Genomic DNA, 26,066 nt, shown 5'->3' with positions numbered 1-26,066 from the left:
ACATGTACCTTTATAAACACACAGATATGTCCTTGCCTGTTAGAGATGCTGAACAAACGGTTGTAGGATGAATGAATCTATGAAACAAATTGTCTCCTACATTCATATATACATTCCTTCAATATTCAGCAGATATCTAATATATATAGAGACGCCAACCTTTCCCTCTACACTCTAAAATCATTCTTCCTCCTTTTGTCACCTTCCCCCTTTCCCACCGTATCTTTTCTACTTTCCCTGAGCCATAAAGTTAGACTGAGTGCTCAGCAAGACAGGATGCAGAGACACAGAACCAGGCCAATGGAAACAGACACCATGGAAGGGAGCCAGATGAAATAAGGGCAAAGACAGCTGTACAACATGCAGAGAGAAACCAACCAGAATGAAAAACAGTGATTCATGGAGCACTGCCACTCGGATACTCCTTGGGTTTCGCTCTGAGAGCTGCTGCGAGATTGAGGTCAGTGAGGGCTGGCATGGAGAGGAAGGGCAGACAGGCTCCTCCTCCCTGGACATGCACTGCTCGTCAATCCCTCCCCTTAATCCTGTGCTACCCACCCCACCCCCATGACTCCCTCATGCTGACCAGTGTCCTGGGCCTTTAAGGGATGGGCTGGACTGAGGAGAGAACTCACACCTCTCCCCACCCTACTCCTTCCATCTGGCTGTAAGTCAGCCAGCGACAGCAGCAAACTGCAGCAGAAGAGGGGAGGAAGCCAGCGAGTGCAAGAAGAGCAAAGGAGCCCCACTGGATTTCCTTGCTCCACGGCGGAGAGCATCCCAGAGCTCAGACATAGGACGGCTATCCTGCCCACGGTAAGGGCTGGAGGCTCTGACCAGCCACTGCTCCTAGCTCCTACATGCCCAAGTCCTTGCCCTTGGCCTCCACATGCTTATTCCCCCTGACTAAATCATACCCTGGACTCCTTTGCCTAAACAGGTTTACGGGCCCCTGACCTGCTGGTTTTCTGTAGCTTATCCACTTGGACTTATAGTTTTCCTACTAGCTATATCAGTCACCTTTTTATATGAGGACCTCTTAGCTACCCAGGGCTGTCACTGTGTAGATAAGTGGTGATCTCACCCCAGGAAGGGAAGAGAGAGAACTGAAGCAATCATGCTTCAGCATGAATTCATTAACAGATTGTTGAGGATTACCACATGAGGGTTGACCAAGACCCACGGAGGGGAAGGGTTGGGGGGAGTCTTCTATTATCAGAAACCCCTGATAATAGGCAGAGAGTTGTGAGACTTCCTTGGAAAGAGCCAGGGTTTGAGTTCTATGCCTCATTCTTAGCCTGCTCAATGATCCAGGGCACTTTGTTGGTGCCCATGAAAGACAGGCCTAATGGGAAGGATTGTAGAACCAAAAAACTGATTTTCAGACAAGTTGGTGTTGAGACCAAAACAACAATTCACACTTCAGGGACTCTGTCTGACCTACTCCCAGCTGCCTCCTAGGTCTGACCAAGTGCTGTCAAATAGGAGGCACTTGAGAATTTATGGGATGAGTGGAGGCATGAACGAATCTGGTTGATTCACAGGCGTCCATGAGAACATTAAATTGATGTGCACAAGAGTACAACAGAATCTTTCTAGGCACAGGAAATATTCTTTCATTTTTACTGTGACTTCTCTTTAAATAAAGCTGCCTTTTTGGGGAAGCATTGTAAAAAAAATATTGGAAGAGTACCTGCTCCTAGTCCTGTCTCTGATGTTAACTAGCTCTTTGACTTTGAACCATGGCTTCCTGATCTACTGTGGGAGGGAGTAGAGGGTTCCCTAGATTTGCTTGTGTCTCAGGAGCCCTTGTTAAAAATGAATATTCCTGGACCCCATCCTTAGAAACTCTGATCTGGTAGATTTGAGGTGGGGCTAAGGAATCTCTGTTTTAAGACACTCTACAGGAGACATTGATATAACCAGGAACCACTAGATTGATGTGTGTGTATGAGTCTTCAAGCTCTAACATTCTGAAGGCTATGACCTGTGACGGGAGCCATGAACCAGGTTTGTCATAATTCTCCTCCAAAGAAAGAGAGTAGACAGGATGAATCTCTTCCATCCTGCCCTCAGAGAGACTGTGCTGCTGCTAAGTCGCTTCAGTCATGTCTGACTCTGTGCGACCCCATAGACGGCAGCCCACCAGGCTCCCCCGTCCCTGGGATTCTCCAGGCAAGAACACTGGAGTGGGTTGCCATTTCCTTCTCCAATGCATGAAAGTGAAAAGTGAAAGTGAAGTCACTCAGCCATGTCCGACTCTTCTCGACCCCATGGACTACAGCCCACCAGGCCCTCCATCCATGGGATTTTCCAGGCAAGAGTACTGGAGTGGGGTGCCATTGCCTTCTCCGCAGAGAGACTGTAGACACCTCGAATTCCACTATAAGCCACAGGCAACTCTACCAAAGTCCATCTCCAGGTGATATGAAGCCACCTGTCAGCTGAGGACCAAATTTTGCTTGGCAACCCTTGGCCACTTCCTGCCCTATTTGTGTGTCTATTTTCTCATCTGTATTGTAGAGGTAATTATCTGTATCCTCAGGGAGCTCCACATATGTGCCTAGACGTAAACAGTTAAGACCCAACCTCTCTCTCAGTCATTATCCTCTGATTCTTGCCTCTTTCTCTTGCTCCCACTCCCAAATCCTTTTTCCCTCCTCTCCAAACTGTACCTGCCTCAGCTGTGACCATCCTCCCCATTCCACCTTCAGGTGCCAGAGGAAACACCAAGACCTAGAACACCTAGGTTCTAAGTTGCATTCTCTGAGTAGTTTGTTTAGTCAGTCTCCTAGGATACAGGGGAAAATGAAGCTGAGCAGAAGGATCTGTTACTCAGGATCCCAACCCAAGAGTCCCCCTTCCTGAACCAAAGTCTCAAGCACCTTTCAGGGGACGAGAATCCAAGCCATTGCAAATTAGAAGAGAAACAAAAGAGCAAGGAGTAATGAGGAGAAGGGATGAGGAGAAGGATGAGAAGTCAAGAGCAAAGAGAGGCTGACTTAGGTAAGCAAATAGGAAGGCAAAGGGAGGGTCAGGAGAGAGCAAAGTGAGCTAGGAAGAAAGGAAAAGGAAGGGGTCAGGTAGAAGAGGGGGAAGGGGAAGAAAATAGGAAGAAGGAAAAGAAAGGCTGTTGAGTGGGATATGGTAGGAACAGAAAATGATGGGGTGGCGGGGAGGGAGAACAATGTCCCTCACTGGGTCCCAGCTCTGCTTTCATCGGCTTGCTAGAGAAAGCCTTTTCTAAGGGTGGTCTCGGTGAGGTCTCTGAGTTGGTCAAATGGAGACCTCAGTTCTAGCCCCAGTTCTGCCACTTAATTCCTTAGGTGACTGGCAGTTCAGCTAGCCTTCTGTCCCTTTATTTTTTCTGACAAAAGGATTCCCATACTTATTACTGAGCTCCATAGACCGCTGGTGGGGAAACAGAAAGCACGGGGAGCTAAGCATTTCGTCTCCCCTGTGAGTTGTTCAAAGAGCGGTGATGGTCTGTGATCTGGTTGGTTAACGTACAACCTTAACACAGGATAAATGTGTGCCACTTCATACGTGAAGCTTCTGACACAGCCAGCTTGGTTCTTCTCCAGTGTCTTCTCTTGGAGTTGTATCTGATTACCTGTTTTCATTGGAATCTATTGAGGAATGGGATGATTCTGCTTTTTTTTGTGGTCAGGAGTTGCCTGATCCTGAAAGTCTTGTGAGAAGACATGGTGAGATGCAAACTCAATCACACGTAGGATGGCAGAGAAAAGAGCTCCTCTGTCCCTTTTCTACAAAATGAAGTCCAGCTCTGACATCCTGTGGCTCCCTGAGTTGAACCTAGCCCTCTATCGGCCATGTGTCACCTAGATACAGTTTTAAAACAGTGACTCAAGAATGGGAGCAGGGCACGCCAAGCTCTGAGGTTGAAAGAGTTTGACAAAAGAATATAAAATCATTTTCTAAGGCTGGTTTGAGATGAGGTAGGGCTGTTCCTGTGCTTGGGACTGTTCTCAGATCTCCCATGTCTCGACATTGTGGTGAGGCTCCCAGACACAGGCATATGGAAGGTAATTCTGTCTTCTCCCAGGGCCAAAGCCCACCCACCCCGGAAGTTCAGAGGAGAGAGGAGGCAAAATGTTGGCAAAGGGGATTAGACTTCAGCCCCAGGTTGACCCCAACCCCTCTTAGAGTCTGAAACTCTAAGACATTTAATGAAGATCTATTACTTTTTAGTCTTCATAGAACTTTTGCAAACCTTGGATTCCAAGCTGTGCAGCACCACCCAGCAAAGCAGAGATGCTTTCCTGTCTTCTTTCCTTCCTTCTTCCATCCAGAGGTCTCCTCTGGTCTCACTCAGGATTCTACGTGCAGCCTCAGCCAGTAAAACCTTTCCCTCTTGGGACTGAAGCTGTGTTCTTGTTCTCCTGAGAGTTGCCTTATCTCTTCTGCTTAGACTCAGATTGGTTTCCTGCACATTCCTACTCCTTTGGAAAATCTTCTCTAGGTCCTTCAGTCAGGAGAGCTATAATTTCAGTGACTTCTACATCATTCCTGAAGATCACCACCCTGGGTGGCTTTACAGGCTCTTCCTACTTAAGGGAGATGGGGCACTAATATGCTGTGTGACCTCAGACAAGTCACATCATGTTTCTGGATTTCTGCTCTAACGTAGGGAGTTGAACTACATGATGTTTAAATGGACTACTAACTGAATAATTAGTTTAAGGATTCTTGCCTTTTTTTTTTTTTTTAGATGTTCACCACTGACAAATTGTTAAACTTATTCAGGGATGTTCCTGGCAGTCCAGGGGTTAAGACTTCACACTTTCACTGTAGGAGGCACAGGTTCGATCCCTGATTGGGAATTAAGATCCCACATGCTGCAAAGGGCAGCTGGAAAGACTTCTTTTAAGTTTAAACTTACTAATTAAAACCCACAATATTTCTCTTCAACCATGGATCCTTTGCTTATACAAAAGCATAAAGCTTTATGTTCCGTGGACTTTGCCAGTTTCAGCATGATTTGTTTTAAGCACTGAGTATATTTGTTCTAGGCACAAAGCTAGGATCAAAGTGGCCACAAATCAAATCATCCAGTTCTTTTCAAGGCAAGTTTGTTGTTAGCTCTTAGGATAACTTCAGTTCAGTTCAGTCACTCAGTCGTGTCCAACTCTTTGCAACCCCATGAATCACAGCACGCCAGGCTTCCCTGTCCATCACCAACTCCCGGGGTTTACCCAAACTCATGTCCACCAAGTCGGTGATGCCATCCAGCCATCTCATCCTCTGTCGTCCCCTTCTCCTCTTGCCCCCCAATCCCTCCCAGCATCAGAGTCTTTTCCAATGAGTCAACTCTTCGCATGAGGTGGCCAAAGTATTGGAGTTTCAGCTTCAGCATCAGTGCTTCCAATGAACACCCAGGACTGATCTCCTTTAGGATGGACTGGTTGGATCTCCTTGCAGTCCAAGGAACTCTCAAGAGTCTTCTCCAACACCACAGTTCAAAAGCATCAATTCTTCGGCATTCAGTTTTCTTTACAGTCCAACTCTCACATCCATACATGACCACCGGAATAACCAGTCCTAAATGAGCAATGGCACCCCACTCCAGTACTCTTGCCTGGAAAATCCCATGGATGGAGGAGCCTGGTGGGCTGCAGTCCATGGGGTCACTAAGAGTCGGACACGATTGAGCGACTTCCCTTTCACTTTTCACTTTCATGCATTGGAGAAGGAAACGGCAACCCACTCCAGTATTCTTGCCTGAGAATCCCAGGGACAGGGGAGCCTGGTGGCCTGCCGTCTATGGAGTCGCACAGAGTCGGACACGACTGAAGTGACTCAGCAGCAGCAGCAGATGAGCATAAAAGGTAGGAACTCTCTTTCAGTAGGTAGAGAAAACTTGAACATGCTGTTCTGAGACTATGTAACTTATCTGGTTCATTAAAACTGTGAGAATTACTATTATGAATAAGAGTATGAGCTATACTTTATCATGTGAAGGTAGAAGTGGCTCATTTAGCAAGGCGCAGCACTAAGTGTGGTAGAAGAGACAAAAGAAATACTCTGGCCTAGCTTGTCCAGAGCTGGAGGATCCACACAGGAGCATGGTGAGGGCTCCTGGAAGGGAAGTTGAGATGATTCTGCTTGGAGAAGGAAAGGCTAGGATGCAGAGAGATTCCAAGTTCTGAAAGGGGGCAGCCAGCAAGTCAGTGATTCCTAATAATGGGGAACTGAGAGAGGTGTGGTCAACATGACCTCGTGGATTGTAGGGTGTTGGAAAAGAAGAGGGTATTTGGCAGAAACCCCTGGGTTGGCCCTGTCAGAGATGGCTGTGGGAAACGGCAGAAACTCTGAAATCAGATATATTTGGGTTTAAATTCCAAGTCCCTGTGTGATTGAGACAAGTTTCTTAGCCTCTCTAAGCTTCAATCACTAAACTCAAATTAGAAGTGAAAAGAGCTACAAATTATGTAGATGAAGTAGCTGACACAACGCAGGCAGTCAAGGAACACTAATTTCCTTCTCTTCCTCCCTCGATCTATTACTCTAAGACCTCAAGATTAACCTGAAGCCTCTTGCTGCTCCTCGCTCCTTTAGGTGACTCTGGCGTCAGCTGGTGAAGCAGTGGGTGATGGCGTATCTGCTGCAAGGCCGTGAGTACCCCTGCAGAAGAGGGCTTGGGGAGACAGCCCAGAGACAGGGAGGAGGCTGGACTCCTGTTCCAAAGCTCCTCCTGGGCCCTCCACCTTCCCTACCGGCTACTCAGTCCCTGCTTCTCCTGGCTCAGGGCTGCCCATCAATCAAGATCTGCTGCTGATGCAGAAAGGCACAATGATGCGCAAGGTGAGGTCCAAAAGCTGGAAGAAGCTAAGATTCTTCAGACTTCAGGACGATGGCATGACAGTCTGGCATGCCCGGCAGGCTGGAGGCAGGGCCAAGCCCAGCTGTGAGTGATGTGGGTAGCCAGGGGTGGGCATGTGGGTGGACAGGACCTTACAGGCCCAGCAGCTTGAGGGCAGAGGAGTGACCAGTGTCTTATGATGTGCCCTGTTCTGGTCTCTTTAGTGTCTTTATCTGAGCCTGTAAAATGGAAATTATAACTGTACTAGCCTCTTCAGGGTGTTACAAGGATCAAATTGGTTATGGTGTGCAAAGATCTTCCAAGAGTCTTTGCCACATAATAAGGCTCAATAAATCATAGGTTTTATCTTATTACTATCATCATCATCATCATTATTATAGCATAATCTCGGGTAGCCAACTGTCTAGATAAAAGCCCTGGCTCTGCCAATTTCTAGCTGAGTGACTTTGGACAAGTTATTTAACTTAAGCTAATATAAGTTTCCTCATCTATAAAATGAGGATTAAACAGCCTAGTACATTACAGGAGCTCAAGAACTTAATGTATATAAACCACCTAGCATGAGGCCTGAAACCCGGATCAATTTAGTGAGTTAACCATTATAGTGAATATTTCTAAATATCGTAAATGCGTCATAACAGTGTTCCTCCTATTGGCCAAACACTTTATGATCGAGAGAATCTACTTTAGAGACATAACCAGAGCTTATGATCCACACCAGCCCCAGCTGAAGAAGCAGGGGGAAGGATTTCTCTGGCTCCCTCCCAGACATCTGGAAAGAGGAAGCCCTCAAACCTGGAATGAGAGAACTGAATTTGGGCGCGTCATGCTTTGGTGTAACTGCTTCTATCCTGCAAGTGTGCTTCCACTTGTCAGCCCCACCAGTCTTCCTGTAATTGATCACCATTGGATTGGCCATGGAAGGGACCATCCCTTATTTAAGATTAGGATGCTGAGGGGCTACGTCATTTTCATCCCTGTCACACTGCCAGTTGGTGGCTGGAAGCCAGGTCTTGCCATTTCCAGCACAGGCCCCTTGTCATGCTGCTATGAAAACAACGACTCATGTGGCAATCTGAATTCCAAGAATCTGCATCTCCCTGTACTAAGGCTTTGGGGGTTTTAGTCTATGGAGGCTGGGGTCCCTCCTCCTGTGGTCTCAGAGAGAAGAAGGGGGAGTACTGGTCCTTGGCTCTCAGCTGCTGTGATTTGTCAGACCCTTTGCTTAGGGCCCCCCACTCACTTCTTCCCTGGCAGTCTCAATCTCCGACGTGGACACAGTACGTGAGGGCCACGAGTCTGAGTTGCTGCGCAACCTGGCAGAGGAGTTCCCCCTGGAGCAGGGCTTCACCATCGTCTTCCATGGCCGCCGCTCCAACCTGGACCTGGTGGCCAACAGTGTCCAGGAAGCCCAGACCTGGATGCAGGGGCTCCAGCTGTTGGTGGGCTTTGTCACCAACATGGACCAACAGGAGAGGCTGGATCAGTATCAGCAGGATGGAGTCAGAGTGGGATCCAGGGGTCACTGAAGGAGCCAGATGCTGAAGGGCTAGGGACAAGTAGGAGGGGGCACAGGGCTAGAGGGGCCTGAGAGTCCAGATGGGGTGGCCAGGGACAGCTTGGGCTGATGTGAGGCTGAGATACTGAGGGAAGAATGGAGGCCTGTGATGGCACAGAGTCACACAGAGTTTGGAGAGGAATCAGGGCCCCCAGGATTGGGTAAAGGGACCGTGAGAGGCAAACTAGGAGCTGATCCTGAGAGCTGAACAGAAGATCCCAGTGGCATTAACTCCCATAGGGATGGGGAGCAACTCCTTAGGGGGCTTAGTGGGATCAACTCACTTCAAGTTTCCTAGAATGTATTCATCTTCTATGCTGGTCCATTCATTTATTCACCATCTATTAAGCAGAATGTAAGAGGCACTATGCCAGGCTTTAGGGATACAAAGATTAATGAGGCTCAGATATTATTTTAGTCAGCAGAGAAAATAGAATTGTGTGAATAATTTAATTTACCAGCATTACAGTACTTAGCTGATATGTGGGTGTTCAAAGGAAGGAGAAATACTTATTTCTAGCTGAGATGATCATGAGAAAGCTTCAGGAGAAAGTAGCGTTTGAGCTGAGCCTTGAAAATGAGTAGAATTTGAACTGAAGGGAAGAGGAGGGGAAGGCACTCGTGTCTGAGGAAACATCATGAATAAAGACCCAGAGGTAGGAAGCTGAAGAGCTGGGACATCACCAAGCAGGGGCTTGCTGAATCTGTCTGAGGTACAAGGTAGTCATTTCTGTGTTGAGAAGGCTGGTTTGGGGCCAGATCACTGGGGTGAAGGAGATCTTAATTTCTATGTTAGGGAAGTTGGGCTTCTTTTTGCAGGCAACAGGGATGTCCCCAAAGGCACCTGAGCCATGCAGGGGCAAGATAGATTGGTGCTCTGGGGAGATTATTCCAGAAGCTAATGTGGAAAATGAACTGGCTCTGGGGAGGGGACTGGCAACAAAGACAGGGGAGCAGTCAATGGATGAATGTGCACACACATCTGCACACACAAACACACACTCAGTGCTTTTGCCTTGACTCAGACCTGGATGGCTGAGTGATTGGTTCCAGCGTGGAGACAAAAACCAGGATGGTCGGATGAGTTTCGGAGAGGTCCAACGGTTATTGCACCTGATGAATGTGGAAATGGACCAGGAATATGCCTTTCAGCTTTTCCAGGTGAGTCTTCTGGGGAAAGGTTAGCAGAAGCCAATCAAGGCCACATTCTCCCTTAGCCAGAAGTCCTCCAACCCTCTCCAGCAACACACAGCTGTTGAATCTCTCCTACTACGCCAGGTTCATTGGGAAGTGTGGGTAGGACATGGTTCTTACCCTTCAGTCTTGTTGGAAAGATGACTCATAATCTTATGAAAGGTAAATAACAACATGTTATTACATCAGACCTCAGGGACCTCTCTGTCCTTGGCCAGGATTTCACAAGTGCCTAGTACAGTGGAAAACTCCAACTGGCATGTGAGTAAATAGAAAAAGGGATCTTCTGATCTTTTAGGGACATGTTGGGGGCATTTAATTCTTTCTAGTTGAAATTTTTCTCCAGTAGCAAATGGTATGGCCGAAATTTTGCTTTTTACTTCCTGTCGTGGCTTTTCCTATGAACACTAAATGTCAGGAGTTCTGTGGAAGCCAGCCTGGCTCCATCAATAATAACTCCCTTACAAGGAAAGTCAAAACTGCAACATCTGCCGTTAAAGGGTTTTTTACTCTCCTCTAAACCCTCTTCTGCAGACAGCAGACACATCCCAGTCTGGGACTCTGGAGGGAGAAGAATTTGTAGAGTTCTATAAGTCATTGACTCAGCGTCCAGAAGTGCAGGAACTGTTTGAAAAGTTTTCATCTGATGGGCAGAAACTGACCCTGTTGGAATTTGTGGATTTCCTCCAAGAGGAACAGAAGGAAGGAGAACGGGCTTCTGACCTTGCTCTGGAACTCATCGACCGCTATGAGCCTTCAGAAAGTGGTAAGAGGACTAGGGTGGTGAGGCAACACACATGGGGGCCAGATGGGGGACCAAGAGACAACTAGCCTTCTGCCTAACTAAGGGAAAATTCAGTCCCCCAGACCCCGTTCCCAATCATCTTCATCTCATTCAATCACTCCTCCAGAAGGAGAAAGCCATTTCCTGCCCACATAAGACAGGAGTCTCCTCTGTAGTGCTGTATCTCTTAGGAGGAAGAACATTCCGTAAGTCCCCTTTCCTCTACCACGCTCATATTTCTCATTCTTCACTTTCACACTGTTCTTCCTGATATCAACCTTTGTCCTCAGTGGAAACATAAAATCCTTCTCCTCTTACTTTTGGCTTCTTCTCTAGGGCATGTGATTCCTTTCCCTTTAGTTCCCTTCATGGTTCCTGTTTGCTGTCTCTTTAAGTGCTGGCTCTCTGCCCTTTTCTGGACTTTCTCCAAGTTCCCCAGGTGGTTTTTGAGTCCTAAGTCCCTGAGCTGGACACCTAGTCAGCCCCTGGCTGAGGTGGATGATGAGGTAGACAATCATTTGGCTCTTAACAAGCAGTTAAAATATGCCCTTTCTGCCCTCAAACCTTCTCCTTGCCCCTTTAGTAGACACCTTCCTGCCCTTCATTCCTTGCAGAGCATGAAAAACTTACATTATTAATAAAAAGAGGGCTTCCCTGATAGCTCAGTTGGTAAAGAATCCACCTGCAATGCAGGAGACCCCAGTTTGATTCCTGGGTTGGGAAGATCTGCCGGAGAAAGGATAGGCTATCCAGTCCAATATTCTTGGGCTTCCCTTGTGGCTCAGCTGGTAAAGAATCCTCCTGCAATGCGGGAGACTTAGGTTCAATCCCTGGGTTGGGAAGATCCCCTGGAGAAGGCAAAGGCTACCCACTCCAGTATTCTGGCCTGGAGAATTACATGGACTATATATATAGTCCATGGGGTCGCAAAGAGTCTGACACAACTGAGTGACTTCCACTTTACTTCACTTTATAGCTCTTACATTATTTAGTCCTTTGTGTGTGTGTGTGTGAGTGTGTGAGTGTGTTAGACGCTCAGTAGTGTCCAACTCTTTTCGAACCCATGGACTATAGCCCACCAGGCTCCTCTGTCCATGGGATTTCCCAGGCAAGAATACAGGAGTGGGTAGGCATTCCCTTCTCCAGGGGATCTTCCCAACTCAGGGATAAAACCCCAGGTCTCCTGCACTGCAGGCAGATTCTTTACCATCTGAGCCACCAGGGAAGCCCTTAGTACTCACTGCTGCTACTGCTGCTGCTAAGTCGCTTCAGTCGTGTCCGACTCTGTGAGACCCCGTAGACGGCAGCCCACCAGGCTCCGCCATCCCTGGGATTCTCCAGGCAAGAACACCGGAGTGGGTTTAGTACTCACTACATCCTTGTAAATCAAAAGCAATAATCTTTATTGGGCCTTTGCTAAGCATCCCATAATGTGCTGATATCTCTACATGCCTTTTCTCTTCTAATCCTTCCAACAACCCATGGAAGTAGATTTCTATTATCAACTCAGTTGTACAGAAGAGGAAAACTGAGATTCAGAAAAATTAAATGACTTGCTTAAAGTCAACAGCTAATGAAAGGAGGAATTGTAATTCAAAGCCAGATCATTGACTCTTACCTGGTGCCTCTCTTGAGAATGAGAATAAGACATGAGAGGAATGTGAGCTGGACAGGTGACCCAGGTTTCTTAGGTCTCAATTCCCATTCCCTTTCATTCATTCATTCATTCATTCACTCGCTACTTCAGCAAATGCTCACTGAGTACCTGTAATGTGCCAGGACCAATGATAGGCAACAGAGATACAGTAGTAGGTCAGACAAGGACACTACCCTCATGGACCGTGGAGCCAAACAAAGTGTTGCAATCACTGATTCCAGATTTATGTGGGTGCTTAGAGAAGAAAGGGGCTGTGACACAATCTTTTCAGAAAACTAAACAGAAGAGGAAGTTGAAGGGTTAAGACAGGATCCTCTGTTTCCAATGAAGAATCCAGCATACATCATTACATTTATTCTGCCTGTGTGCATGCTCAGTCACTCAGTCATGTCCAACTCTTTGTAGCCCATGGACTGTAAGCCCACCAGGCTCCTTTGTCCATGGAATTTTCCAGGCAAGAATACTGGAGTAGGTTGTCATTTCTCACTCCAGGGGACCTTCCCAACCCAGGGACTGGATCCTTGTCTCTTGGGTTTCCTGCACTGGCAGGCAGATTCTTTACCATTGAGCCACCTGGGAAGCCCCACATTTATTCTATCCACCCTTTTTGGAGTTCTTTCCCTTTTCACTTGATTATCAGATACAACAACACTGTGGCTGCAAAGTGTGGTATCAGTCAGGAGACAGAGGCTCAAGTCCCCACTCTGCTTCTTATAGAGTACTGAGTTGCTTAACCTATCGGAGGCTCAGTTTTCTCATTTGTAAAATAACTGGTGATCAAATGAAATAAAGCACATGAAAAGTACCTGGTAGCTATGGACTTTATCAATTTGCAATTTGGGTCATTACAGTCAAGAATGAAACTTTGTGGGATTTCTCTGGCAGTCCAGTGGTTAAGACTTTGAACTTACACTGAAGGGGGCATGGATTTGATCTCTGATCGGGAAACTAGCACCCTGCACGCCTCAAGTCTGGAGAAGGCAATGGCACCCCACTCCAGTACTCTTGCTTGGAAAATCCCATGGACGGAGGAGCCTGGTAGGCTGCAGCCCATGGGGTCACTAAGAGTCAGACACGACTGAAGAACTTCACTTTCACTTTTCACTTTCATGCATTGGAGAAGGAAATGGCAACCCACTCCAGTGTTCTTGCCTGGAGAATCCCAGGGACTGGGGAGCCTGGTGGGCTGCCGTCTATGGGGTCGCACAGAGTCGGACACGACTGAAGCGACTTAGCAGCAGCATCAGCATGCCTCAAGTCATGGCCAAAATATAGAAAGAATGAAACTTTGTGCCCAACTTCTTGCCATTTTCCACCATCGCCAGGCCTTGTCACACCTGGAATGAGGAAGCTAGGCATGAGAGTAAAGCTGTTCTGCCTCCCCTGTAGCAAAGTTATCCTCAGTGAGACTTCACAGTCCAGCAGTGTAGGGCAGATTCTGACATCTGACTCCCTGGGTTCAAATCCCAGCTCCTTCACTTATTAGTTATGTGACATAATATTATATAGGAGGCGGTGACCAGAACCATCCCAAAGAAAAAGAAGTGCAAGAAGGCAAAGTTGTTGTCTGAGGAGGCTTTACAAATAGCTGAGAAAAGAAGAGAAGCAAAAGGCAAGGGAGAAAGGGAAAGATACCCAACTGAATGCAGAGTTTCAGAGAATAGCAAGAAGAGATATGAAAACCTTAAGAGAACAGTGCAAAGAAGTAGAGGAAAACAACAGAAAAAGAAAGACTAGAGACCTCTTTAAGAAAAGTGGAGATATCAAGGGAACATTTCATGCAAGAATGGGCACAATAAAGGACAGAAACAGTGAAGACCTAACAGAAGCAGAGGAGATTAAGAAGAGGTGGCAAGAATACACACAAGAACTGTACAAAAGGTCTTAGTGATCTCGATTTCCCACGATGGTGTGGTCGCTCACCTAGAACAAGACATCCTGGAGAGTGAAGTCAGGTGGACCTTAGGAAGCATTACTATGAATAAAGATAGTGGAGGTGATGGTATTCCAGCTGAGCTATTTAAAATCCCAAAAGATGATGCTGTTAAAGTGCTGCACTCAATATATCAGCAAATTTGGAAAACTCAGCAGTGGCCATAGGACTGGAAAAGGTCAGTTTTCATTCCAATCCCAAAGAAGGGCAAAGCCAAAGAATGTTCAAACTACCACACAATTGCACTCATTTCACATGTTAGCAAGTTTTTAATGCTCAAAATCCTTCAAACTAGGCTTCAGTAGTACACAACAGATATACAAGCTGGGTTTAAAAAAGGCAGAGGAACCAGAGATCAAATTGTTAACATTCTTTGGATCATAGAAAAAGCAGTAAAGGAATTCCAGAAAAACATCTACTTCTGTTTCATTGATTATGCCAAAGTCTTTGACTGTGTGGATCACAATAAACTGTGGAAAATTCTTCAAGAGATGGGAATACCAGACCACCTTACCTGTCTCCTAAGAAACCTGTATGCAGGACAAGGAGCAACAGTTAGAACTGTACATGGAACAAGGACTGCTTCAGAATTGGGAAAGGAGTATGTCAAGGCTGTATGTTGTCATCCTGCTTATTTACCTTATATGCAGAGTATCTTATGTGAAATGCGAGGCTGGATGAATCACAAGCTGAAATCAAGATTGCCAGGAGAAATATTAGCAACCTCAAATATACAAATGATACCACTCTAATGGCAGAAAGTGATGAGGAACAAAACAGCCTCTTGGTGAGGGTGAAAGAGGAGAGTGAAAAAGCTGGCTTAAAACTCAACATTCAAAAAACGAAGATCATGGCATCCAGTCCCATCACTTTGTGCAAATAGAGGGGGAAAAGTGGAAACAACGACAAATTTTATTTCCTTGGGCTCCAAAATCACTGCAGACAGTGACTGTGTGCGTGCTAAATCACTTCGGTCATGTACGATTCTGTGCAACCCTAGGGACTGTAGCCTGCCAGGCTCCTCTGTGCATGGAACTCTCCAGGCAAGAATACTGGAGAGGGTTGCCATTTCCTTCTCCAGGGGATCATCTTGACTCAGGGATCAAACCAGGGTCTCTTATGTCTCCTACAGTGGCAGGCAGGATCTTTACCACTAGTGCCACCTGACAGTGACTGCAGCCATGAAATTAAAAGACTCTTGCTCCTTGGAAGGAAAGCTGTGACAAACCTAGACAGCATATTAAAGAACAGAGACATCACTTTGCTGACAAAGGTCCGTATAGTCAAACCTATGGTTTGTCCAGTAGTCCTGTATGGCTGTGAGAGTTGGACCATAAAGAAGGCCGAATGCCTAGAAATTGATGCTTTCGAGTTGTAGTGCTGGAGAAGCCTCTTGAGAGTCCTTTGGACAGCAAGAAGATCTAACCAGTCAATCCTAAAGGAAATCAACCCTGAATATTTACTGAAAGGACTAATGCTGAAGTTTCAATACTTTGACCACCTGACATGAAAAGCCGACTCATTAGAAAAGACCCTGGTGCTGGGAAAGATTAAAGGCAGGAGGAGAAGGGGATGACAGAGGTTGAGATGGTTGGATGGCATCACTGACTCAATGGACATGAGTTAGAGCAAACTCTGGCGGACAGTGAAGGACAGGGAAGCCTGGCATGCCCTAGGGCTGCAAAGAGTCAGACATGACTGAGCGACTGAACAACAACCACAAATGTGACCTAACCTCTCAGGGCAGATTATGTTATATCCACCTGATTGTGTTGGTGAGAGGATTAAGGGAGATGCTGCATGTTATGTCCTTGGCAACGCTCAAGAAACCCTCAGGCCATAGTAGGCAGTAGCTACACAGCCCAGGGCATAACACACAGGTACCTTGGTCTTGGGGCTTCCCAGGTGGTGTTAGAGCTGAAGAACGCCTGTGCCAACATAGGAAATGTAAGACATGTAGGTTCGATCCCTGGGTTGGGAAGATCTCCTGGAGGAGGCATGGCAACCCTCTCCAGTATTCTTGCCTGAAGAATCTCGAGGACAGAGGAGCCTGGCAGGCTACAGCCCATAGGGTAACAAAGAGTCTTCAGACGTAAAGCAACTTGGCATTCATGCACGCACCTTGGTCTTGTCACTAACAAGTCTTTGACTTTGATCCTCTCTGAGCCTCGGGTGCCCCATCTATGAAATTAGTCCTTTGGACTAAATACTGTGCTGTCCTTCATGGTAACCCTGAGCCCCATGTGACTATTTAAATTTAAATTACAGTCGGCTCTCTGTATCTACAGGTGCCACATCGTGGATACAGAGGGTCGACTGTACCATGAGATTCTGTGTAAGGCACTTGAGCGTCCATGGATTTTGGTATCTGTTATGGGGAAGGGGCCGGAGAAGGCAATGGCACCCCACTCCAGTACTCTTGCCTGGAGAATCCCAGGGACAGGGGAGCCTGGTAGGCTGCAGTCCATGGGGTTGCTAAGAGTCAGACATGACTGAATGACTTCACTTTAACTTTTTACTTTCATGCATTGGAGAAGGAAATGGCAACCCACTCCCGTGTTCTTGCCTGGAGAATCCCAGGGACAGGGGAGCCTGGTGGGCTGCCGTCCATGGGGTCGCACAGAGTCGGACATGACTGCAGTGACTTAGCAGCAGCCGAAGCAGCAGCAGCAGCATGGGGAAGGGGGAAGTCCTGGAGCCAATCTCCTGTGAATACAAAACAGTAATTCAGTTCTACAGTCACACAGCAACATTTCAAATGCTCAGTAGCTTTATTTATTTAGAGGTTATCATACTGGGCTGTGCAGACCAGAGAACACTTCCATCACTATAGAAAGTTCTGTTGGGCAGCACTGGACTAGCATGATCTTAATAATTCCCTTTGTATTTTTATGGTTCTCTGAGGATGGGGATGCTTGAAATGACAGGCTGGATAGGGCAGTGGGGTCTGGAGGCTGGGAGTGGACACCATTTGAAAGGCTGGGCCCTGGAGAGGGGTGGGGTGCTCTGAGCAGAGAGCTTCTCACTCTAGCCACTCCACACCCCAGGAAAACTGCGGCATGTGCTGAGCATGGATGGCTTCCTCGGCTACCTCTGCTCGAAGGACGGAGACATCTTCAATCCAACCTGCCACCCCCTCTACCAGGACATGACTCAACCCCTGAACCACTACTACATCAACTCCTCCCACAACACCTACCTGGTGGGGGACCAGCTTTGTGGCCAGAGCAGCGTGGAGGGATACATACGGTGCTGTGGGGCTGGGGGGTGAAGGGGTCCAGCTCATGAGATGGGAAGGTCTGTGGGAAGTTGGAGGGGAATTGTTAGTTGACTGCAGGAATTGAAATGCTGTTGTGGGGGGATTTGAGCTGAGGATTCCTTGGTCCCTGAGAGACTTGGAGGAGATATTGAAGACTGGCAGGAGAGTGCTGTGGAAACCCTGCGGGTAAACACAGCTTCTCTTTCATAGGACATGAAATTACCTTGGCACCAGAGGTCCTGACAAATTTATTTTGAACAAATAAATAAACTCAATGTTAAATGGGAGGCAGTAGGGAAGAGGATTTAAAAACATAGGTTCTGGAGTCAGACCATTTAAGATCAACCACTAGCTCCTTCACTTGGTACTCTGAGGTCAAATACTTAACCTCTCTCTGCCTCAGCTTCCCTATCTGAGACACAGAGAGGATTACTATTCTGTCTATTCTGTCTAGCTTGTTGTGAGGATTCAATAAGGTAATTTATGTGTCAATAGGTAATAAATGGTACCTGACTTTATTGTGATTAACCATGCAATAGGTCAAATAGTCAAGGCATCTTTGTAATGTCAGCAGCTGAACTAGTCGCTTCAAGTGCAACTTCCCTAGGAAGCCTAGCAAGGAAGTAAAATGTAAATTTACCGAGAGTTTGAATAACTCAGGTGTCATATAAAGATATACAAGCAGAACACCAGAAGGCAGTATGTGATGGCTCCCTAAGGGAGGATTGTTGAGTAGGGCCTGGTGGAGATCAGTGTGAGCTGCAGGTGTGTCCCGGCAGACAGACAGGGGTCCACGGAGATGTAAATTGACAGTCTTGATGTGTGAGTGCCAGTGAGCACTCTTCTCTCCAGAGAGGGAAGAGGGTCCCTATGTGAAAGATCACACCTTGACCCCTCCCTTCCCTGGGGGGTGGGGTTCTTGCAGGGCCCTGAAGCGGGGGTGCCGCTGTGTGGAGGTGGATATATGGGATGGACCAAGCGGGGAACCTATTGTTTACCACGGACACACCCTGACCTCCCGCATCCCATTCAAAGATGTTGTGGCCGCTATAGGACAGTATGCCTTCCAGGTGGGAGCCTCAGGATGGAAATACTGGTGATTAGCAAGAGGATCTGAAGGAAGAGACTCTGGGTCTGGGGTTGGGGAGGGATGCAGGGGAAAGTAAAAGTATTAGTCACTCAGTTGTATCCAACTCTTTGTGACCCCATGGACTGTAGCCCAACAGGCTCCTTTATCCATAGAATTCTCCAGGCAAGAACACTGGAGTGGGTATCCATTCCCTTCGCCAGGGGATCTTCCCGACCTAGGTGATGTCAAATGACATATACGTAAAAGAGATTTTAATTGTGAAGCATCAGGCAAACATTAAGGGATTATTATGAATAAGTGTTGGATGTGTTACTAGTTGAGCAGTCATAGAAGTAATTGCTAACTGTAATGATTACTTCTAAAAACTTCTGTCACCCACCTGGGAGAGGGCGGAGGAGGAAACAGACAAACTGGTGGGTAGAGCTGGGAGGCAATAGCTATCTGGGGATGAAAGTCTGAAAGTATAACGTGAACATGTCTGGGGCACTGGCCTGGCTTTCCCACTCTAAGCCTGAAAACTCAAAGGTCCCATAGGACCTGGGTCAGACCTGGCACAGATCTGAGATTTGGGGTCCCAAGAATGACTTTTAGATGTGGGGTGCCTAGACCCAGGCAGATCTCCTGGAGGCCTGGCATGGGGTCAGAGGACTTTTGGCAATCAGGGTACTCAGTTGAGTAATTGGCAGGGGGTGGGTGGTGGGGTGGTGGGTGGGGGTGGAGCTGGAGAATCAAGAAGGTCATAGGCCTCAGAACTCTGGCTCCAGCATGCCTTCCCCTCCTGACCAGACGTCAGACTATCCAGTCATCTTGTCGCTGGAGAACCACTGCAGCTGGGAGCAGCAGGAGATCATCGTGCGCCATCTGACGGAGATCCTGGGGGATCAGCTACTGACGACAGCCTTGGATGGGCAGCCTCCCACTCAGCTGCCCTCCCCCGAGGTAGGGACCCTGCCTTCTAGCCCAGGCTTCCCTACCGGGCTTGGCTCTTCCTCCCAGGCCCATCTGTTCCCTTCTTCTCACCCTCAGATGGACCGTCTTGCTCTTTAATATTCTCAGAGACAACTTTAATTTTTAAAAAATCGAATTCAGGGTGTTCCAGTGTGGCCTAGTGGTTATGATTCCAAGCTTTCACTGCCAATCCCTGCTTCAGGAACTGAGATCCTGCAAGCCGAGTGGCATGGCCAAAAGAAATAAAAAAAAATCTAATTCAACATAAAACTCCAGATATAGCTTTCTAAATTTAAAACCATTTGTTTACTTTATATTTCTTTTTTCAATGGAAGATCTTCATTTTTTTTCCTGATAGTTCATTATTATAGGCTCTACAAATATAAGGGGAGATTCCCCCACCATAATCTCAACCTCTCCAATAACAGCTGCCAACATTATAGATTTTTTACACACTTATATAGACATATATATGTATATATGGTTACATTTTAAAAAAATGTGAATGGGATAATCCTTCCTATCCCTTTTATATATATCACAAATATTTTTTCATATATATTTTCTTTTTTAACAGTTCTATAGTATTAAACTTTATGTTACTGACCATAATTTACTCAACCAGTAGGTGGTAAAAATAACCAGTAAATGGTAAACATTTAGGTTGTTTATAATTTTTCATTTGTACATAGAGCTTTGCTCATTTACTCTTTCTTTGAAATGGATTCCTAGGAAAAAAATTGCTGGGTTGAAAACTGCATGTTGACATTTTTGGTTATTATTGTCAAGTTGCCCTCGTGGCGGGGGGCAGGGTGCAGAAAAAAACCAAATTTCACTCCAACTGAACAGTGTAAGGGGATGACTACAAACAACTCCAGTAGTGAGATGATTCGTAATGGCAAACATGAAAAAAAAGTTTTTAAAAAACATAGGTCTGTTTTATTCTTTCAAATTAACTGATATTATTTACAAACTTTTTTATATTAGAGTTTATAATTTTTCTTGATATATAACTTTAAAAAATGTTAAAGATATTAATGCTTTAAAAATACTTTTTTGCAGTCTATTTGGGCAGGGGTGGCCACGCTGTGCGACTTGCATGACCCAGTTCAAAACCAGGGACTGAACCCAGGACACAGCCATGTGGAGTCCTAACCACTGGACCACCAGGAAACTCCCCTTGCAGTCTATTTTTTCTTTTTGTCTTCATAGCCTCTTCTGTTTTACAGGTTTTTAACCTTTATGTAGTCACCTCTGCCAATCATTTTTTATGTCTTCTGAGTTTTCAAAGGCTTTCCTACCTTGAGGCTTTTCAGAAAGAGTCTCTATCTTCCTCTAATACTCTAATGTTCTTTACATGTAAATCTTGAATCTATGAGGAATCTTTACGTCTCAAATGTGAGGTAGGGGTTCGCATGTATTTTTTACCTTAGAGATGTTACAGGTCGGCTTAACCATAAGAAATCCCTGCTCTATGTATCAAGTAGCCTTCCTGTGGGAACTTCCGACCACTTACTTGCTTCCTTTGCCTTTGAGGTGGTCCTGTGAGAGCTGCATAGGAGCTGCACGACCCACAGGAGGGGCCCAGAGCAGACAGGTAGACAGGCCCCTCTGTTTTTGTCCCCTAGGACCTTCGGGGGAAGATCCTTGTGAAGGGGAAGAAGCTAATGCTTGAGGAAGAGGAGGAAGAACCAGAGGCTGAATTGGAAGCAGAGCAGGAGGCTAGGCTGGACTTGGAGGCCCAGCTGGAGTCTGAGCCCCAGGACCTGAGCCCTCGCAGTGAGGACAAAAAGAAGGTAGGCCAGAAGGGTGGTCTTTCTGCTCTGGCGTTTGATTAGTCAGTACTACAAGCTGAGACCCCATGTGTGAAGAGACTGGAGCCAGGCAGGGTGGAGAACCAAGGAGCAAAATGCTCCTTGCCTCCAATGACAAGAGGCATGAGAATCCATACACAGCATCATCATATAGATTGCCATATACAGACATATGGCAGTGGCTTTCCAACTTCTTTGTTCTGTGAGATCTTTTTTTTTTTTTTTTAATGAAATTCTATATGGAAGCTCAGGTCACAAAATAGATATATGCAGAGTCATTCTGGTTGAAGTACTTCTTTGGCTCTCTCCTGGGTCTCCCAGGTGACTTCTGAGACATCTTTGTACTACTTCCCAGTCTCTTTAAATGATACTTCAAAAACCACTGATGTGTGCATGTGTGTTGTTATATTAGGTAAGTAGGGCTTACTAGAGTGACTGCTATGACCTCAACTAAAGTGGGTTTATTGCTAGAAAGTTTCTTGGAAAAGGTGAGTCTGAAAAGGGACCAGAAATAGCCAAAGAGGAGGAGCATGAAAGGTTGGGGAAGGGCTGCCAACAGTGGGACCACCAAGATCTTGCTTTGAAGTCTGCATTTCTCTCTCTTATGCACTTGCTTGGCTCAGCTGAATGACTTCTAGCTAATTATCCTGTTCTCTCTGGAGCTGTGTTGTCTCACCTGCTGCCATGCCCAGGGATGGAAATGGGAATTCAGAAAAATCTATAGATGTTACTCTGGGACTCTGACATCCTTCCAGGTGTGAGTTCCATGACCATTTGCATAACTTGATGTATCTGGATTCATATACATTTTGATAAAAAATTAATTTGTTTTAAAAGATGAGAGGTAGTGAGGATGACATCTCTGTTTAGCAGTGATAAGTTAAAGACCTGTTACCTGCACAGTAACCCTTCAAGCCCAGAGGCTGAAACTGATCCCTTTAGTATACGTAGACTGCTTTTATTCCCATTCCCATCCTCAGGTTGTGATGTGCCCGCTGTTGTGTCGGCCTTTGTGTTGTCAGATTATGGCCCAGGCTCCTATTTCCAAGCCTGGGCTTCTTCTCTTTCCCAAGCAGGTGAGGCAGGAGGGAGGCAGCGGGCAGAGCCTTAGGTTGGGTGGGGAAGTTCAGATCTTGGCCACTGGCTTCTTCCCTCTCGGATTGCTAATGGCTCAACTCTGTCATCCTCTCTCTCCTTTTCCAGAAACCCAAGGCCATCTTGTGTCCAGCCCTCTCTGCCCTGGTTGTCTACTTGAAGGCTGTCACATTCTATAGCTTCACTCACTCGAGGGAGCACTACCACTTCTATGAAACATCATCTTTCTCTGAAACCAAGGCCAAGAGCCTCATCAAGGAGGCTGGTCAGGACCAAGAGGGAGGGATGGAAATGGGATGGGTAAAGTCAGGTCTGACGGGTAGGAGGATGAGTTCCAAGAAAGAGGATGAGGGAGCAGAGGGACGCGGAAGTTAAGGAACTCCCCGGACCAGGTATGGGGATAGGAGGTGAACAGTGGACTCAAGGCTCTAGTGGAAAGACAGCTGGGGGAGGTGGTCTGCATGGAGCAGAGACAGTCACAGCCTTAGGAGATGCTGGAGAGAAGAGTGAAGTAGGTGGGCGGGGGCTCTTGGGACCAAGGAAGTAGGAGGGTCCACTCCACCCACTACCATCTCAGGACCCACACCCTCTTTACAGGTGACGAGTTTGTGCAGCACAATGCCTGGCAGTTAACCAGAGTGTATCCCAGTGGCTTGAGGACGGATTCATCCAACTACAACCCCCAGGAATTCTGGAATGCAGGCTGCCAGATGGGTGAGGGAGTGGTAGGGACAGGGAAGACGGAGTGCAAGGGCAATGGATGGGAAGTTGGTCCCTGGGTGGCAGCGGGGCCAGAGAGTGCTTCAAGGGGAGTGCCGGGCTGAGAAAGACATTCTCCAGTGTTGCCAGCAGCCCTTTTACACCCAAAAAGTTCTCAGTCTGGTTTCTCTGGAAGATGGCTGCCTAGTCCCCAAGGTGACTCTTTCCTTTTTTTCTCCTGGGGCCCTCAGTGGCTATGAACATGCAGACAGCCGGGCTGGAGATGGACCTGTGTGATGGGCTCTTCCGCCAGAACGCTGGCTGTGGCTATGTGCTGAAGCCAGACTTCCTGCGCGATGCCCAGAGTTCCTTCCACCCTGAGAGGCCCATCAGCCCTTTCAAAGCCCAGACCCTCATAATCCAGGTATAATGGAAAGAAAAACCACTGGGAAGAAACTGGGATAGCTGAAATAGAGCCTGGGGCAGGGGGGAGGGGGGCAGGGGCGGCTAGGTCTGACAGGAGTGTAATAGAGGGAAAGTTCCTCATGGGGCAGCATGGACTTCGGAGTCAATCGCCTAGGTCCAAACCCATTTACTAGTCATGTAATGTTTGGCAAACTTAACCTTATTCTCCTTACCTGCAAAATTGGGGTAATACTGCCTACTGTACAGAACTGTTGAGATTAATCTGTGTGTGTGTATGTGTGTGTGTGCTCAGTCCTGTCTGACTCTTTGTGACCCCATGGACTGTGGCCCACCAGGCTCCTCTGTCCATGTAATTTCCCAGGCAAGAATACTGGAGTGGGTTGCCATTTCCTACTCCAGGGGATCTTCCCAGGGATTGAACCCGAGTCTCCTGCACTGGCAGGCAGATTCTTGACCACTGAGCCACCTGGGGAGCCCCTCATTAATCTGAAGCGCTGACAACAGTGCCTAGGGCACAGAAGTGCTATAGAAGGGTTGCTGTCATAACTTTCCCACTTTCAGACCTTATTAAATTTCTACTTGGATGCATTTTAAATTGCAGGTGAGGTACTAGAAGAAAATATATTACCCATGAGAATTAGTTTTGTAAACCATAAGCATATAGTGCAAGGTCCTATGTCTCCCCCTCCCCTCAGCCTTCCTCCTCCCCCCAGGGTGTGAGAGCTGGAGGGGGGCTGGGCTGAGCAGGAACTAGTGAGGTTCCAGAGCCCTGGTTGCAGGTAATCAGTGGTCAGCAACTCCCCAAAGTGGACAACACCAAAGAACAGTCCATTGTGGACCCCTTGGTGAGAGTGGAGATCTTTGGCGTCCGCCCAGACACAACCCGGCAAGAGACCAGCTACGTGGAGAACAATGGTGAGACGCTGGGCAGTGCTGGGGAAGTGGGAGGAGCATGGCTGTGGTTTCCCCACTGTCCAGGTCTCCGTTAAGCACAGTCCGTCACCCTTCCTGCCCCTCCAGGGGAAGCAGTGCAGACAGGACAAAGGAGGAGGACTTGGTCTGAAGCCAGGTCTCTCACTTACAGTGACCTAAGCAGACTGCTTATCCACTCGGTTTCCTCACCTGTAAAGTGCTGACTGCTCTGAAAATGAAGCAAGAGAACACAGGGCAAGCAACTCACCAGCGCCGTCAATAATGTCTGTTCCTTCATCCTTTCCCTCACTCACCCTCCCTGGCTCAGGTTTTAATCCATACTGGGGGCAGACACTGTGCTTCCGGATCCTGGTACCTGAACTGGCCCTGCTGCGTTTTGTGGTCAAAGACTATGACTGGAAATCCCGAAACGACTTCATTGGTCAGTACACCCTGCCGTGGAGCTGCATGCAGCAAGGTGAGATGGTCCTCCCTCTCCCGGCCCACACCCCAGCTCTGGCCGTCTTCCTGATGCTGTCCTCTCCACCCCTCCAACCACCCCCAGGTTACCGCCACATACACCTGCTCTCCAAGGATGGCCTCAGCCTTCACCCAGCTTCCATCTTTGTGCACATCTGCACACAGGAAGTGTCAGAGGAGGCTGAATCTTAAGGCAGCCACTTCACAGGTGGAGTGGATTCACTGGCTGTAGATGGTGAGAAAAATGAAAAAACCTGGAAGGATGCTCCAGAAAGCAAACAGTGGTAAAAACCCGAGCTTTGGACTGTGCCTTCTCAGGCACAAAATGACTTGGTCCTTCCTGACAAGCAAATGTAGGACCCGATTTTTCACCTTCTTTCTCTTCCCTTTCTTCGTTTTCACAAGCTTCTGGCATCATTCCTATCCTTTCCCTCTGCAGACTCTACACTGGAATTCCTTCCTTCCTCTGGCTATAGGCTCAACACCATACCCAGATCTAGGACAGTGCTTTCCCACCAACTCTGGCTCAAAGGCACATTGCAGCTAGAAATCCAGAGAGGGGCTTGGGGGCAGAGAAACCCAAAACCCAAACCTCCACCCCTAACTTCCTCAAAGTCCAGAGCCAAGGGAAAGACAAATCAAGCCTCAAGTCTCCCCAGGCAAAGGCTGGGGAAGGAGATCTGATCCCCTGTATTATGACTCTCAAGAGAACACTGCATGGCTCTGAGAGTCCCCACTGGACTCTTGCTCACTTGTGCCACCAGTATAAATAGAGCTTCTCTCTCAAATTGGCATGAGTGTGGTCTCTTATTGTTGGGCAAGGAGATATGAGGGTTGGGGGACATTTGGGTAAGACAGGTGGGGTAGAAAAAAGTGGGAAAACAGGGTTTCCCAGGCCCCTCAGGATTCACTACACAGAGTTAAGAAGTATGACTTCTACGTGGCAGGGTAAAAGGAGAAGACAGAGAGTTACGTGATCCCAGGCTTCCTAAAGAGTTGGCCTGGAATAGTCTTGCTTTATGTCTGGTGTCTCAGCATAATTATTAATAGTACCCTCTTCGATTTTCCCAGTGTCCCAGTTTAGATGATTTATGATACAGTCACTGTGAAGCACCGACAGAATTCTGGGTGAGAGATTTACCTCCCCAACTGTCTGTCTTCCACTATCCTGTGCTTCAACTCCAGTCCAGCAGCTGAGCTGGTCTGAGGATGCTGCTGAATTAAAGCTGCTTCTACGAGAAGGCTGAATGGGTAGCAATCCTCCATCTACTGGAAGACAAAGGGACTTGGAAATAAGGAGCAGGCAAGGGCTAACTCAGGCTCTATGACAGACAGAAGGCAGACCTGGTCCTGTTTCAGAACCAATCACTCAG

The 26,066-nt window shown here is 47.3% G+C and overlaps 1 protein-coding gene across 3 annotated transcripts; it reads left to right on the top strand.

Moving 5' to 3' along the window:
- The first annotated feature begins 599 nt into the window (after positions 1-599).
- Positions 600-25,485, top strand: PLCD4 (phospholipase C delta 4). Of its 3 annotated transcripts, XM_070386715.1 has the most exons (16): positions 600-816; positions 6,580-6,635; positions 6,770-6,825; positions 8,102-8,330; positions 9,434-9,563; positions 10,131-10,362; positions 17,018-17,219; positions 18,155-18,299; positions 19,106-19,258; positions 20,896-21,063; positions 22,285-22,441; positions 22,774-22,890; positions 23,127-23,299; positions 24,081-24,216; positions 24,542-24,691; positions 24,779-25,485. In XM_070386715.1, the coding sequence occupies exons 4-16, from the start codon at positions 8,266-8,268 to the stop codon at positions 24,883-24,885; spliced, it is 1,935 nt and encodes a 644-aa protein (XP_070242816.1). In that variant the 5' UTR covers positions 600-816; positions 6,580-6,635; positions 6,770-6,825; positions 8,102-8,265; the 3' UTR covers positions 24,886-25,485. The 3 variants fall into 3 exon arrangements, with proteins under 3 accessions (XP_070242816.1, XP_070242817.1, XP_070242818.1); XM_070386716.1 differs by lacking the exons at positions 600-816; positions 6,580-6,635; positions 8,102-8,330 and having other exon boundaries at positions 6,795-6,928; positions 9,428-9,563; XM_070386717.1 differs by lacking the exons at positions 600-816; positions 6,580-6,635; positions 8,102-8,330 and having other exon boundaries at positions 6,807-6,825; positions 9,428-9,563.
- The last annotated feature ends 581 nt before the right edge of the window (positions 25,486-26,066 follow it).

The sequence above is a fragment of the Bos mutus genome, chromosome 2, assembly GCF_027580195.1.
Source record: "Bos mutus isolate GX-2022 chromosome 2, NWIPB_WYAK_1.1, whole genome shotgun sequence".
In the NCBI taxonomy this organism is placed as follows: Eukaryota; Metazoa; Chordata; class Mammalia; order Artiodactyla; family Bovidae; genus Bos; species Bos mutus.
The sequence above is the reverse complement of the archived record's forward strand: the minus strand, read 5'-3'. Positions and strand labels throughout refer to the sequence as shown.

Bases quoted from the DNA above. Each gene is read 5' to 3' on its own strand.
- PLCD4 (XM_070386715.1), top strand. From the start codon at position 8,266: ATGCAGGGGCTCCAGCTGTTGGTGGGCTTTGTCACCAACATGGACCAA. The intron at 22,891-23,126 runs GTGAGGGAGTGG...TGGGGCCCTCAG, and splicing joins GAATGCAGGCTGCCAGATGG to TGGCTATGAACATGCAGACA. The intron at 24,692-24,778 runs GTGAGATGGTCC...AACCACCCCCAG, and splicing joins GTGGAGCTGCATGCAGCAAG to GTTACCGCCACATACACCTG.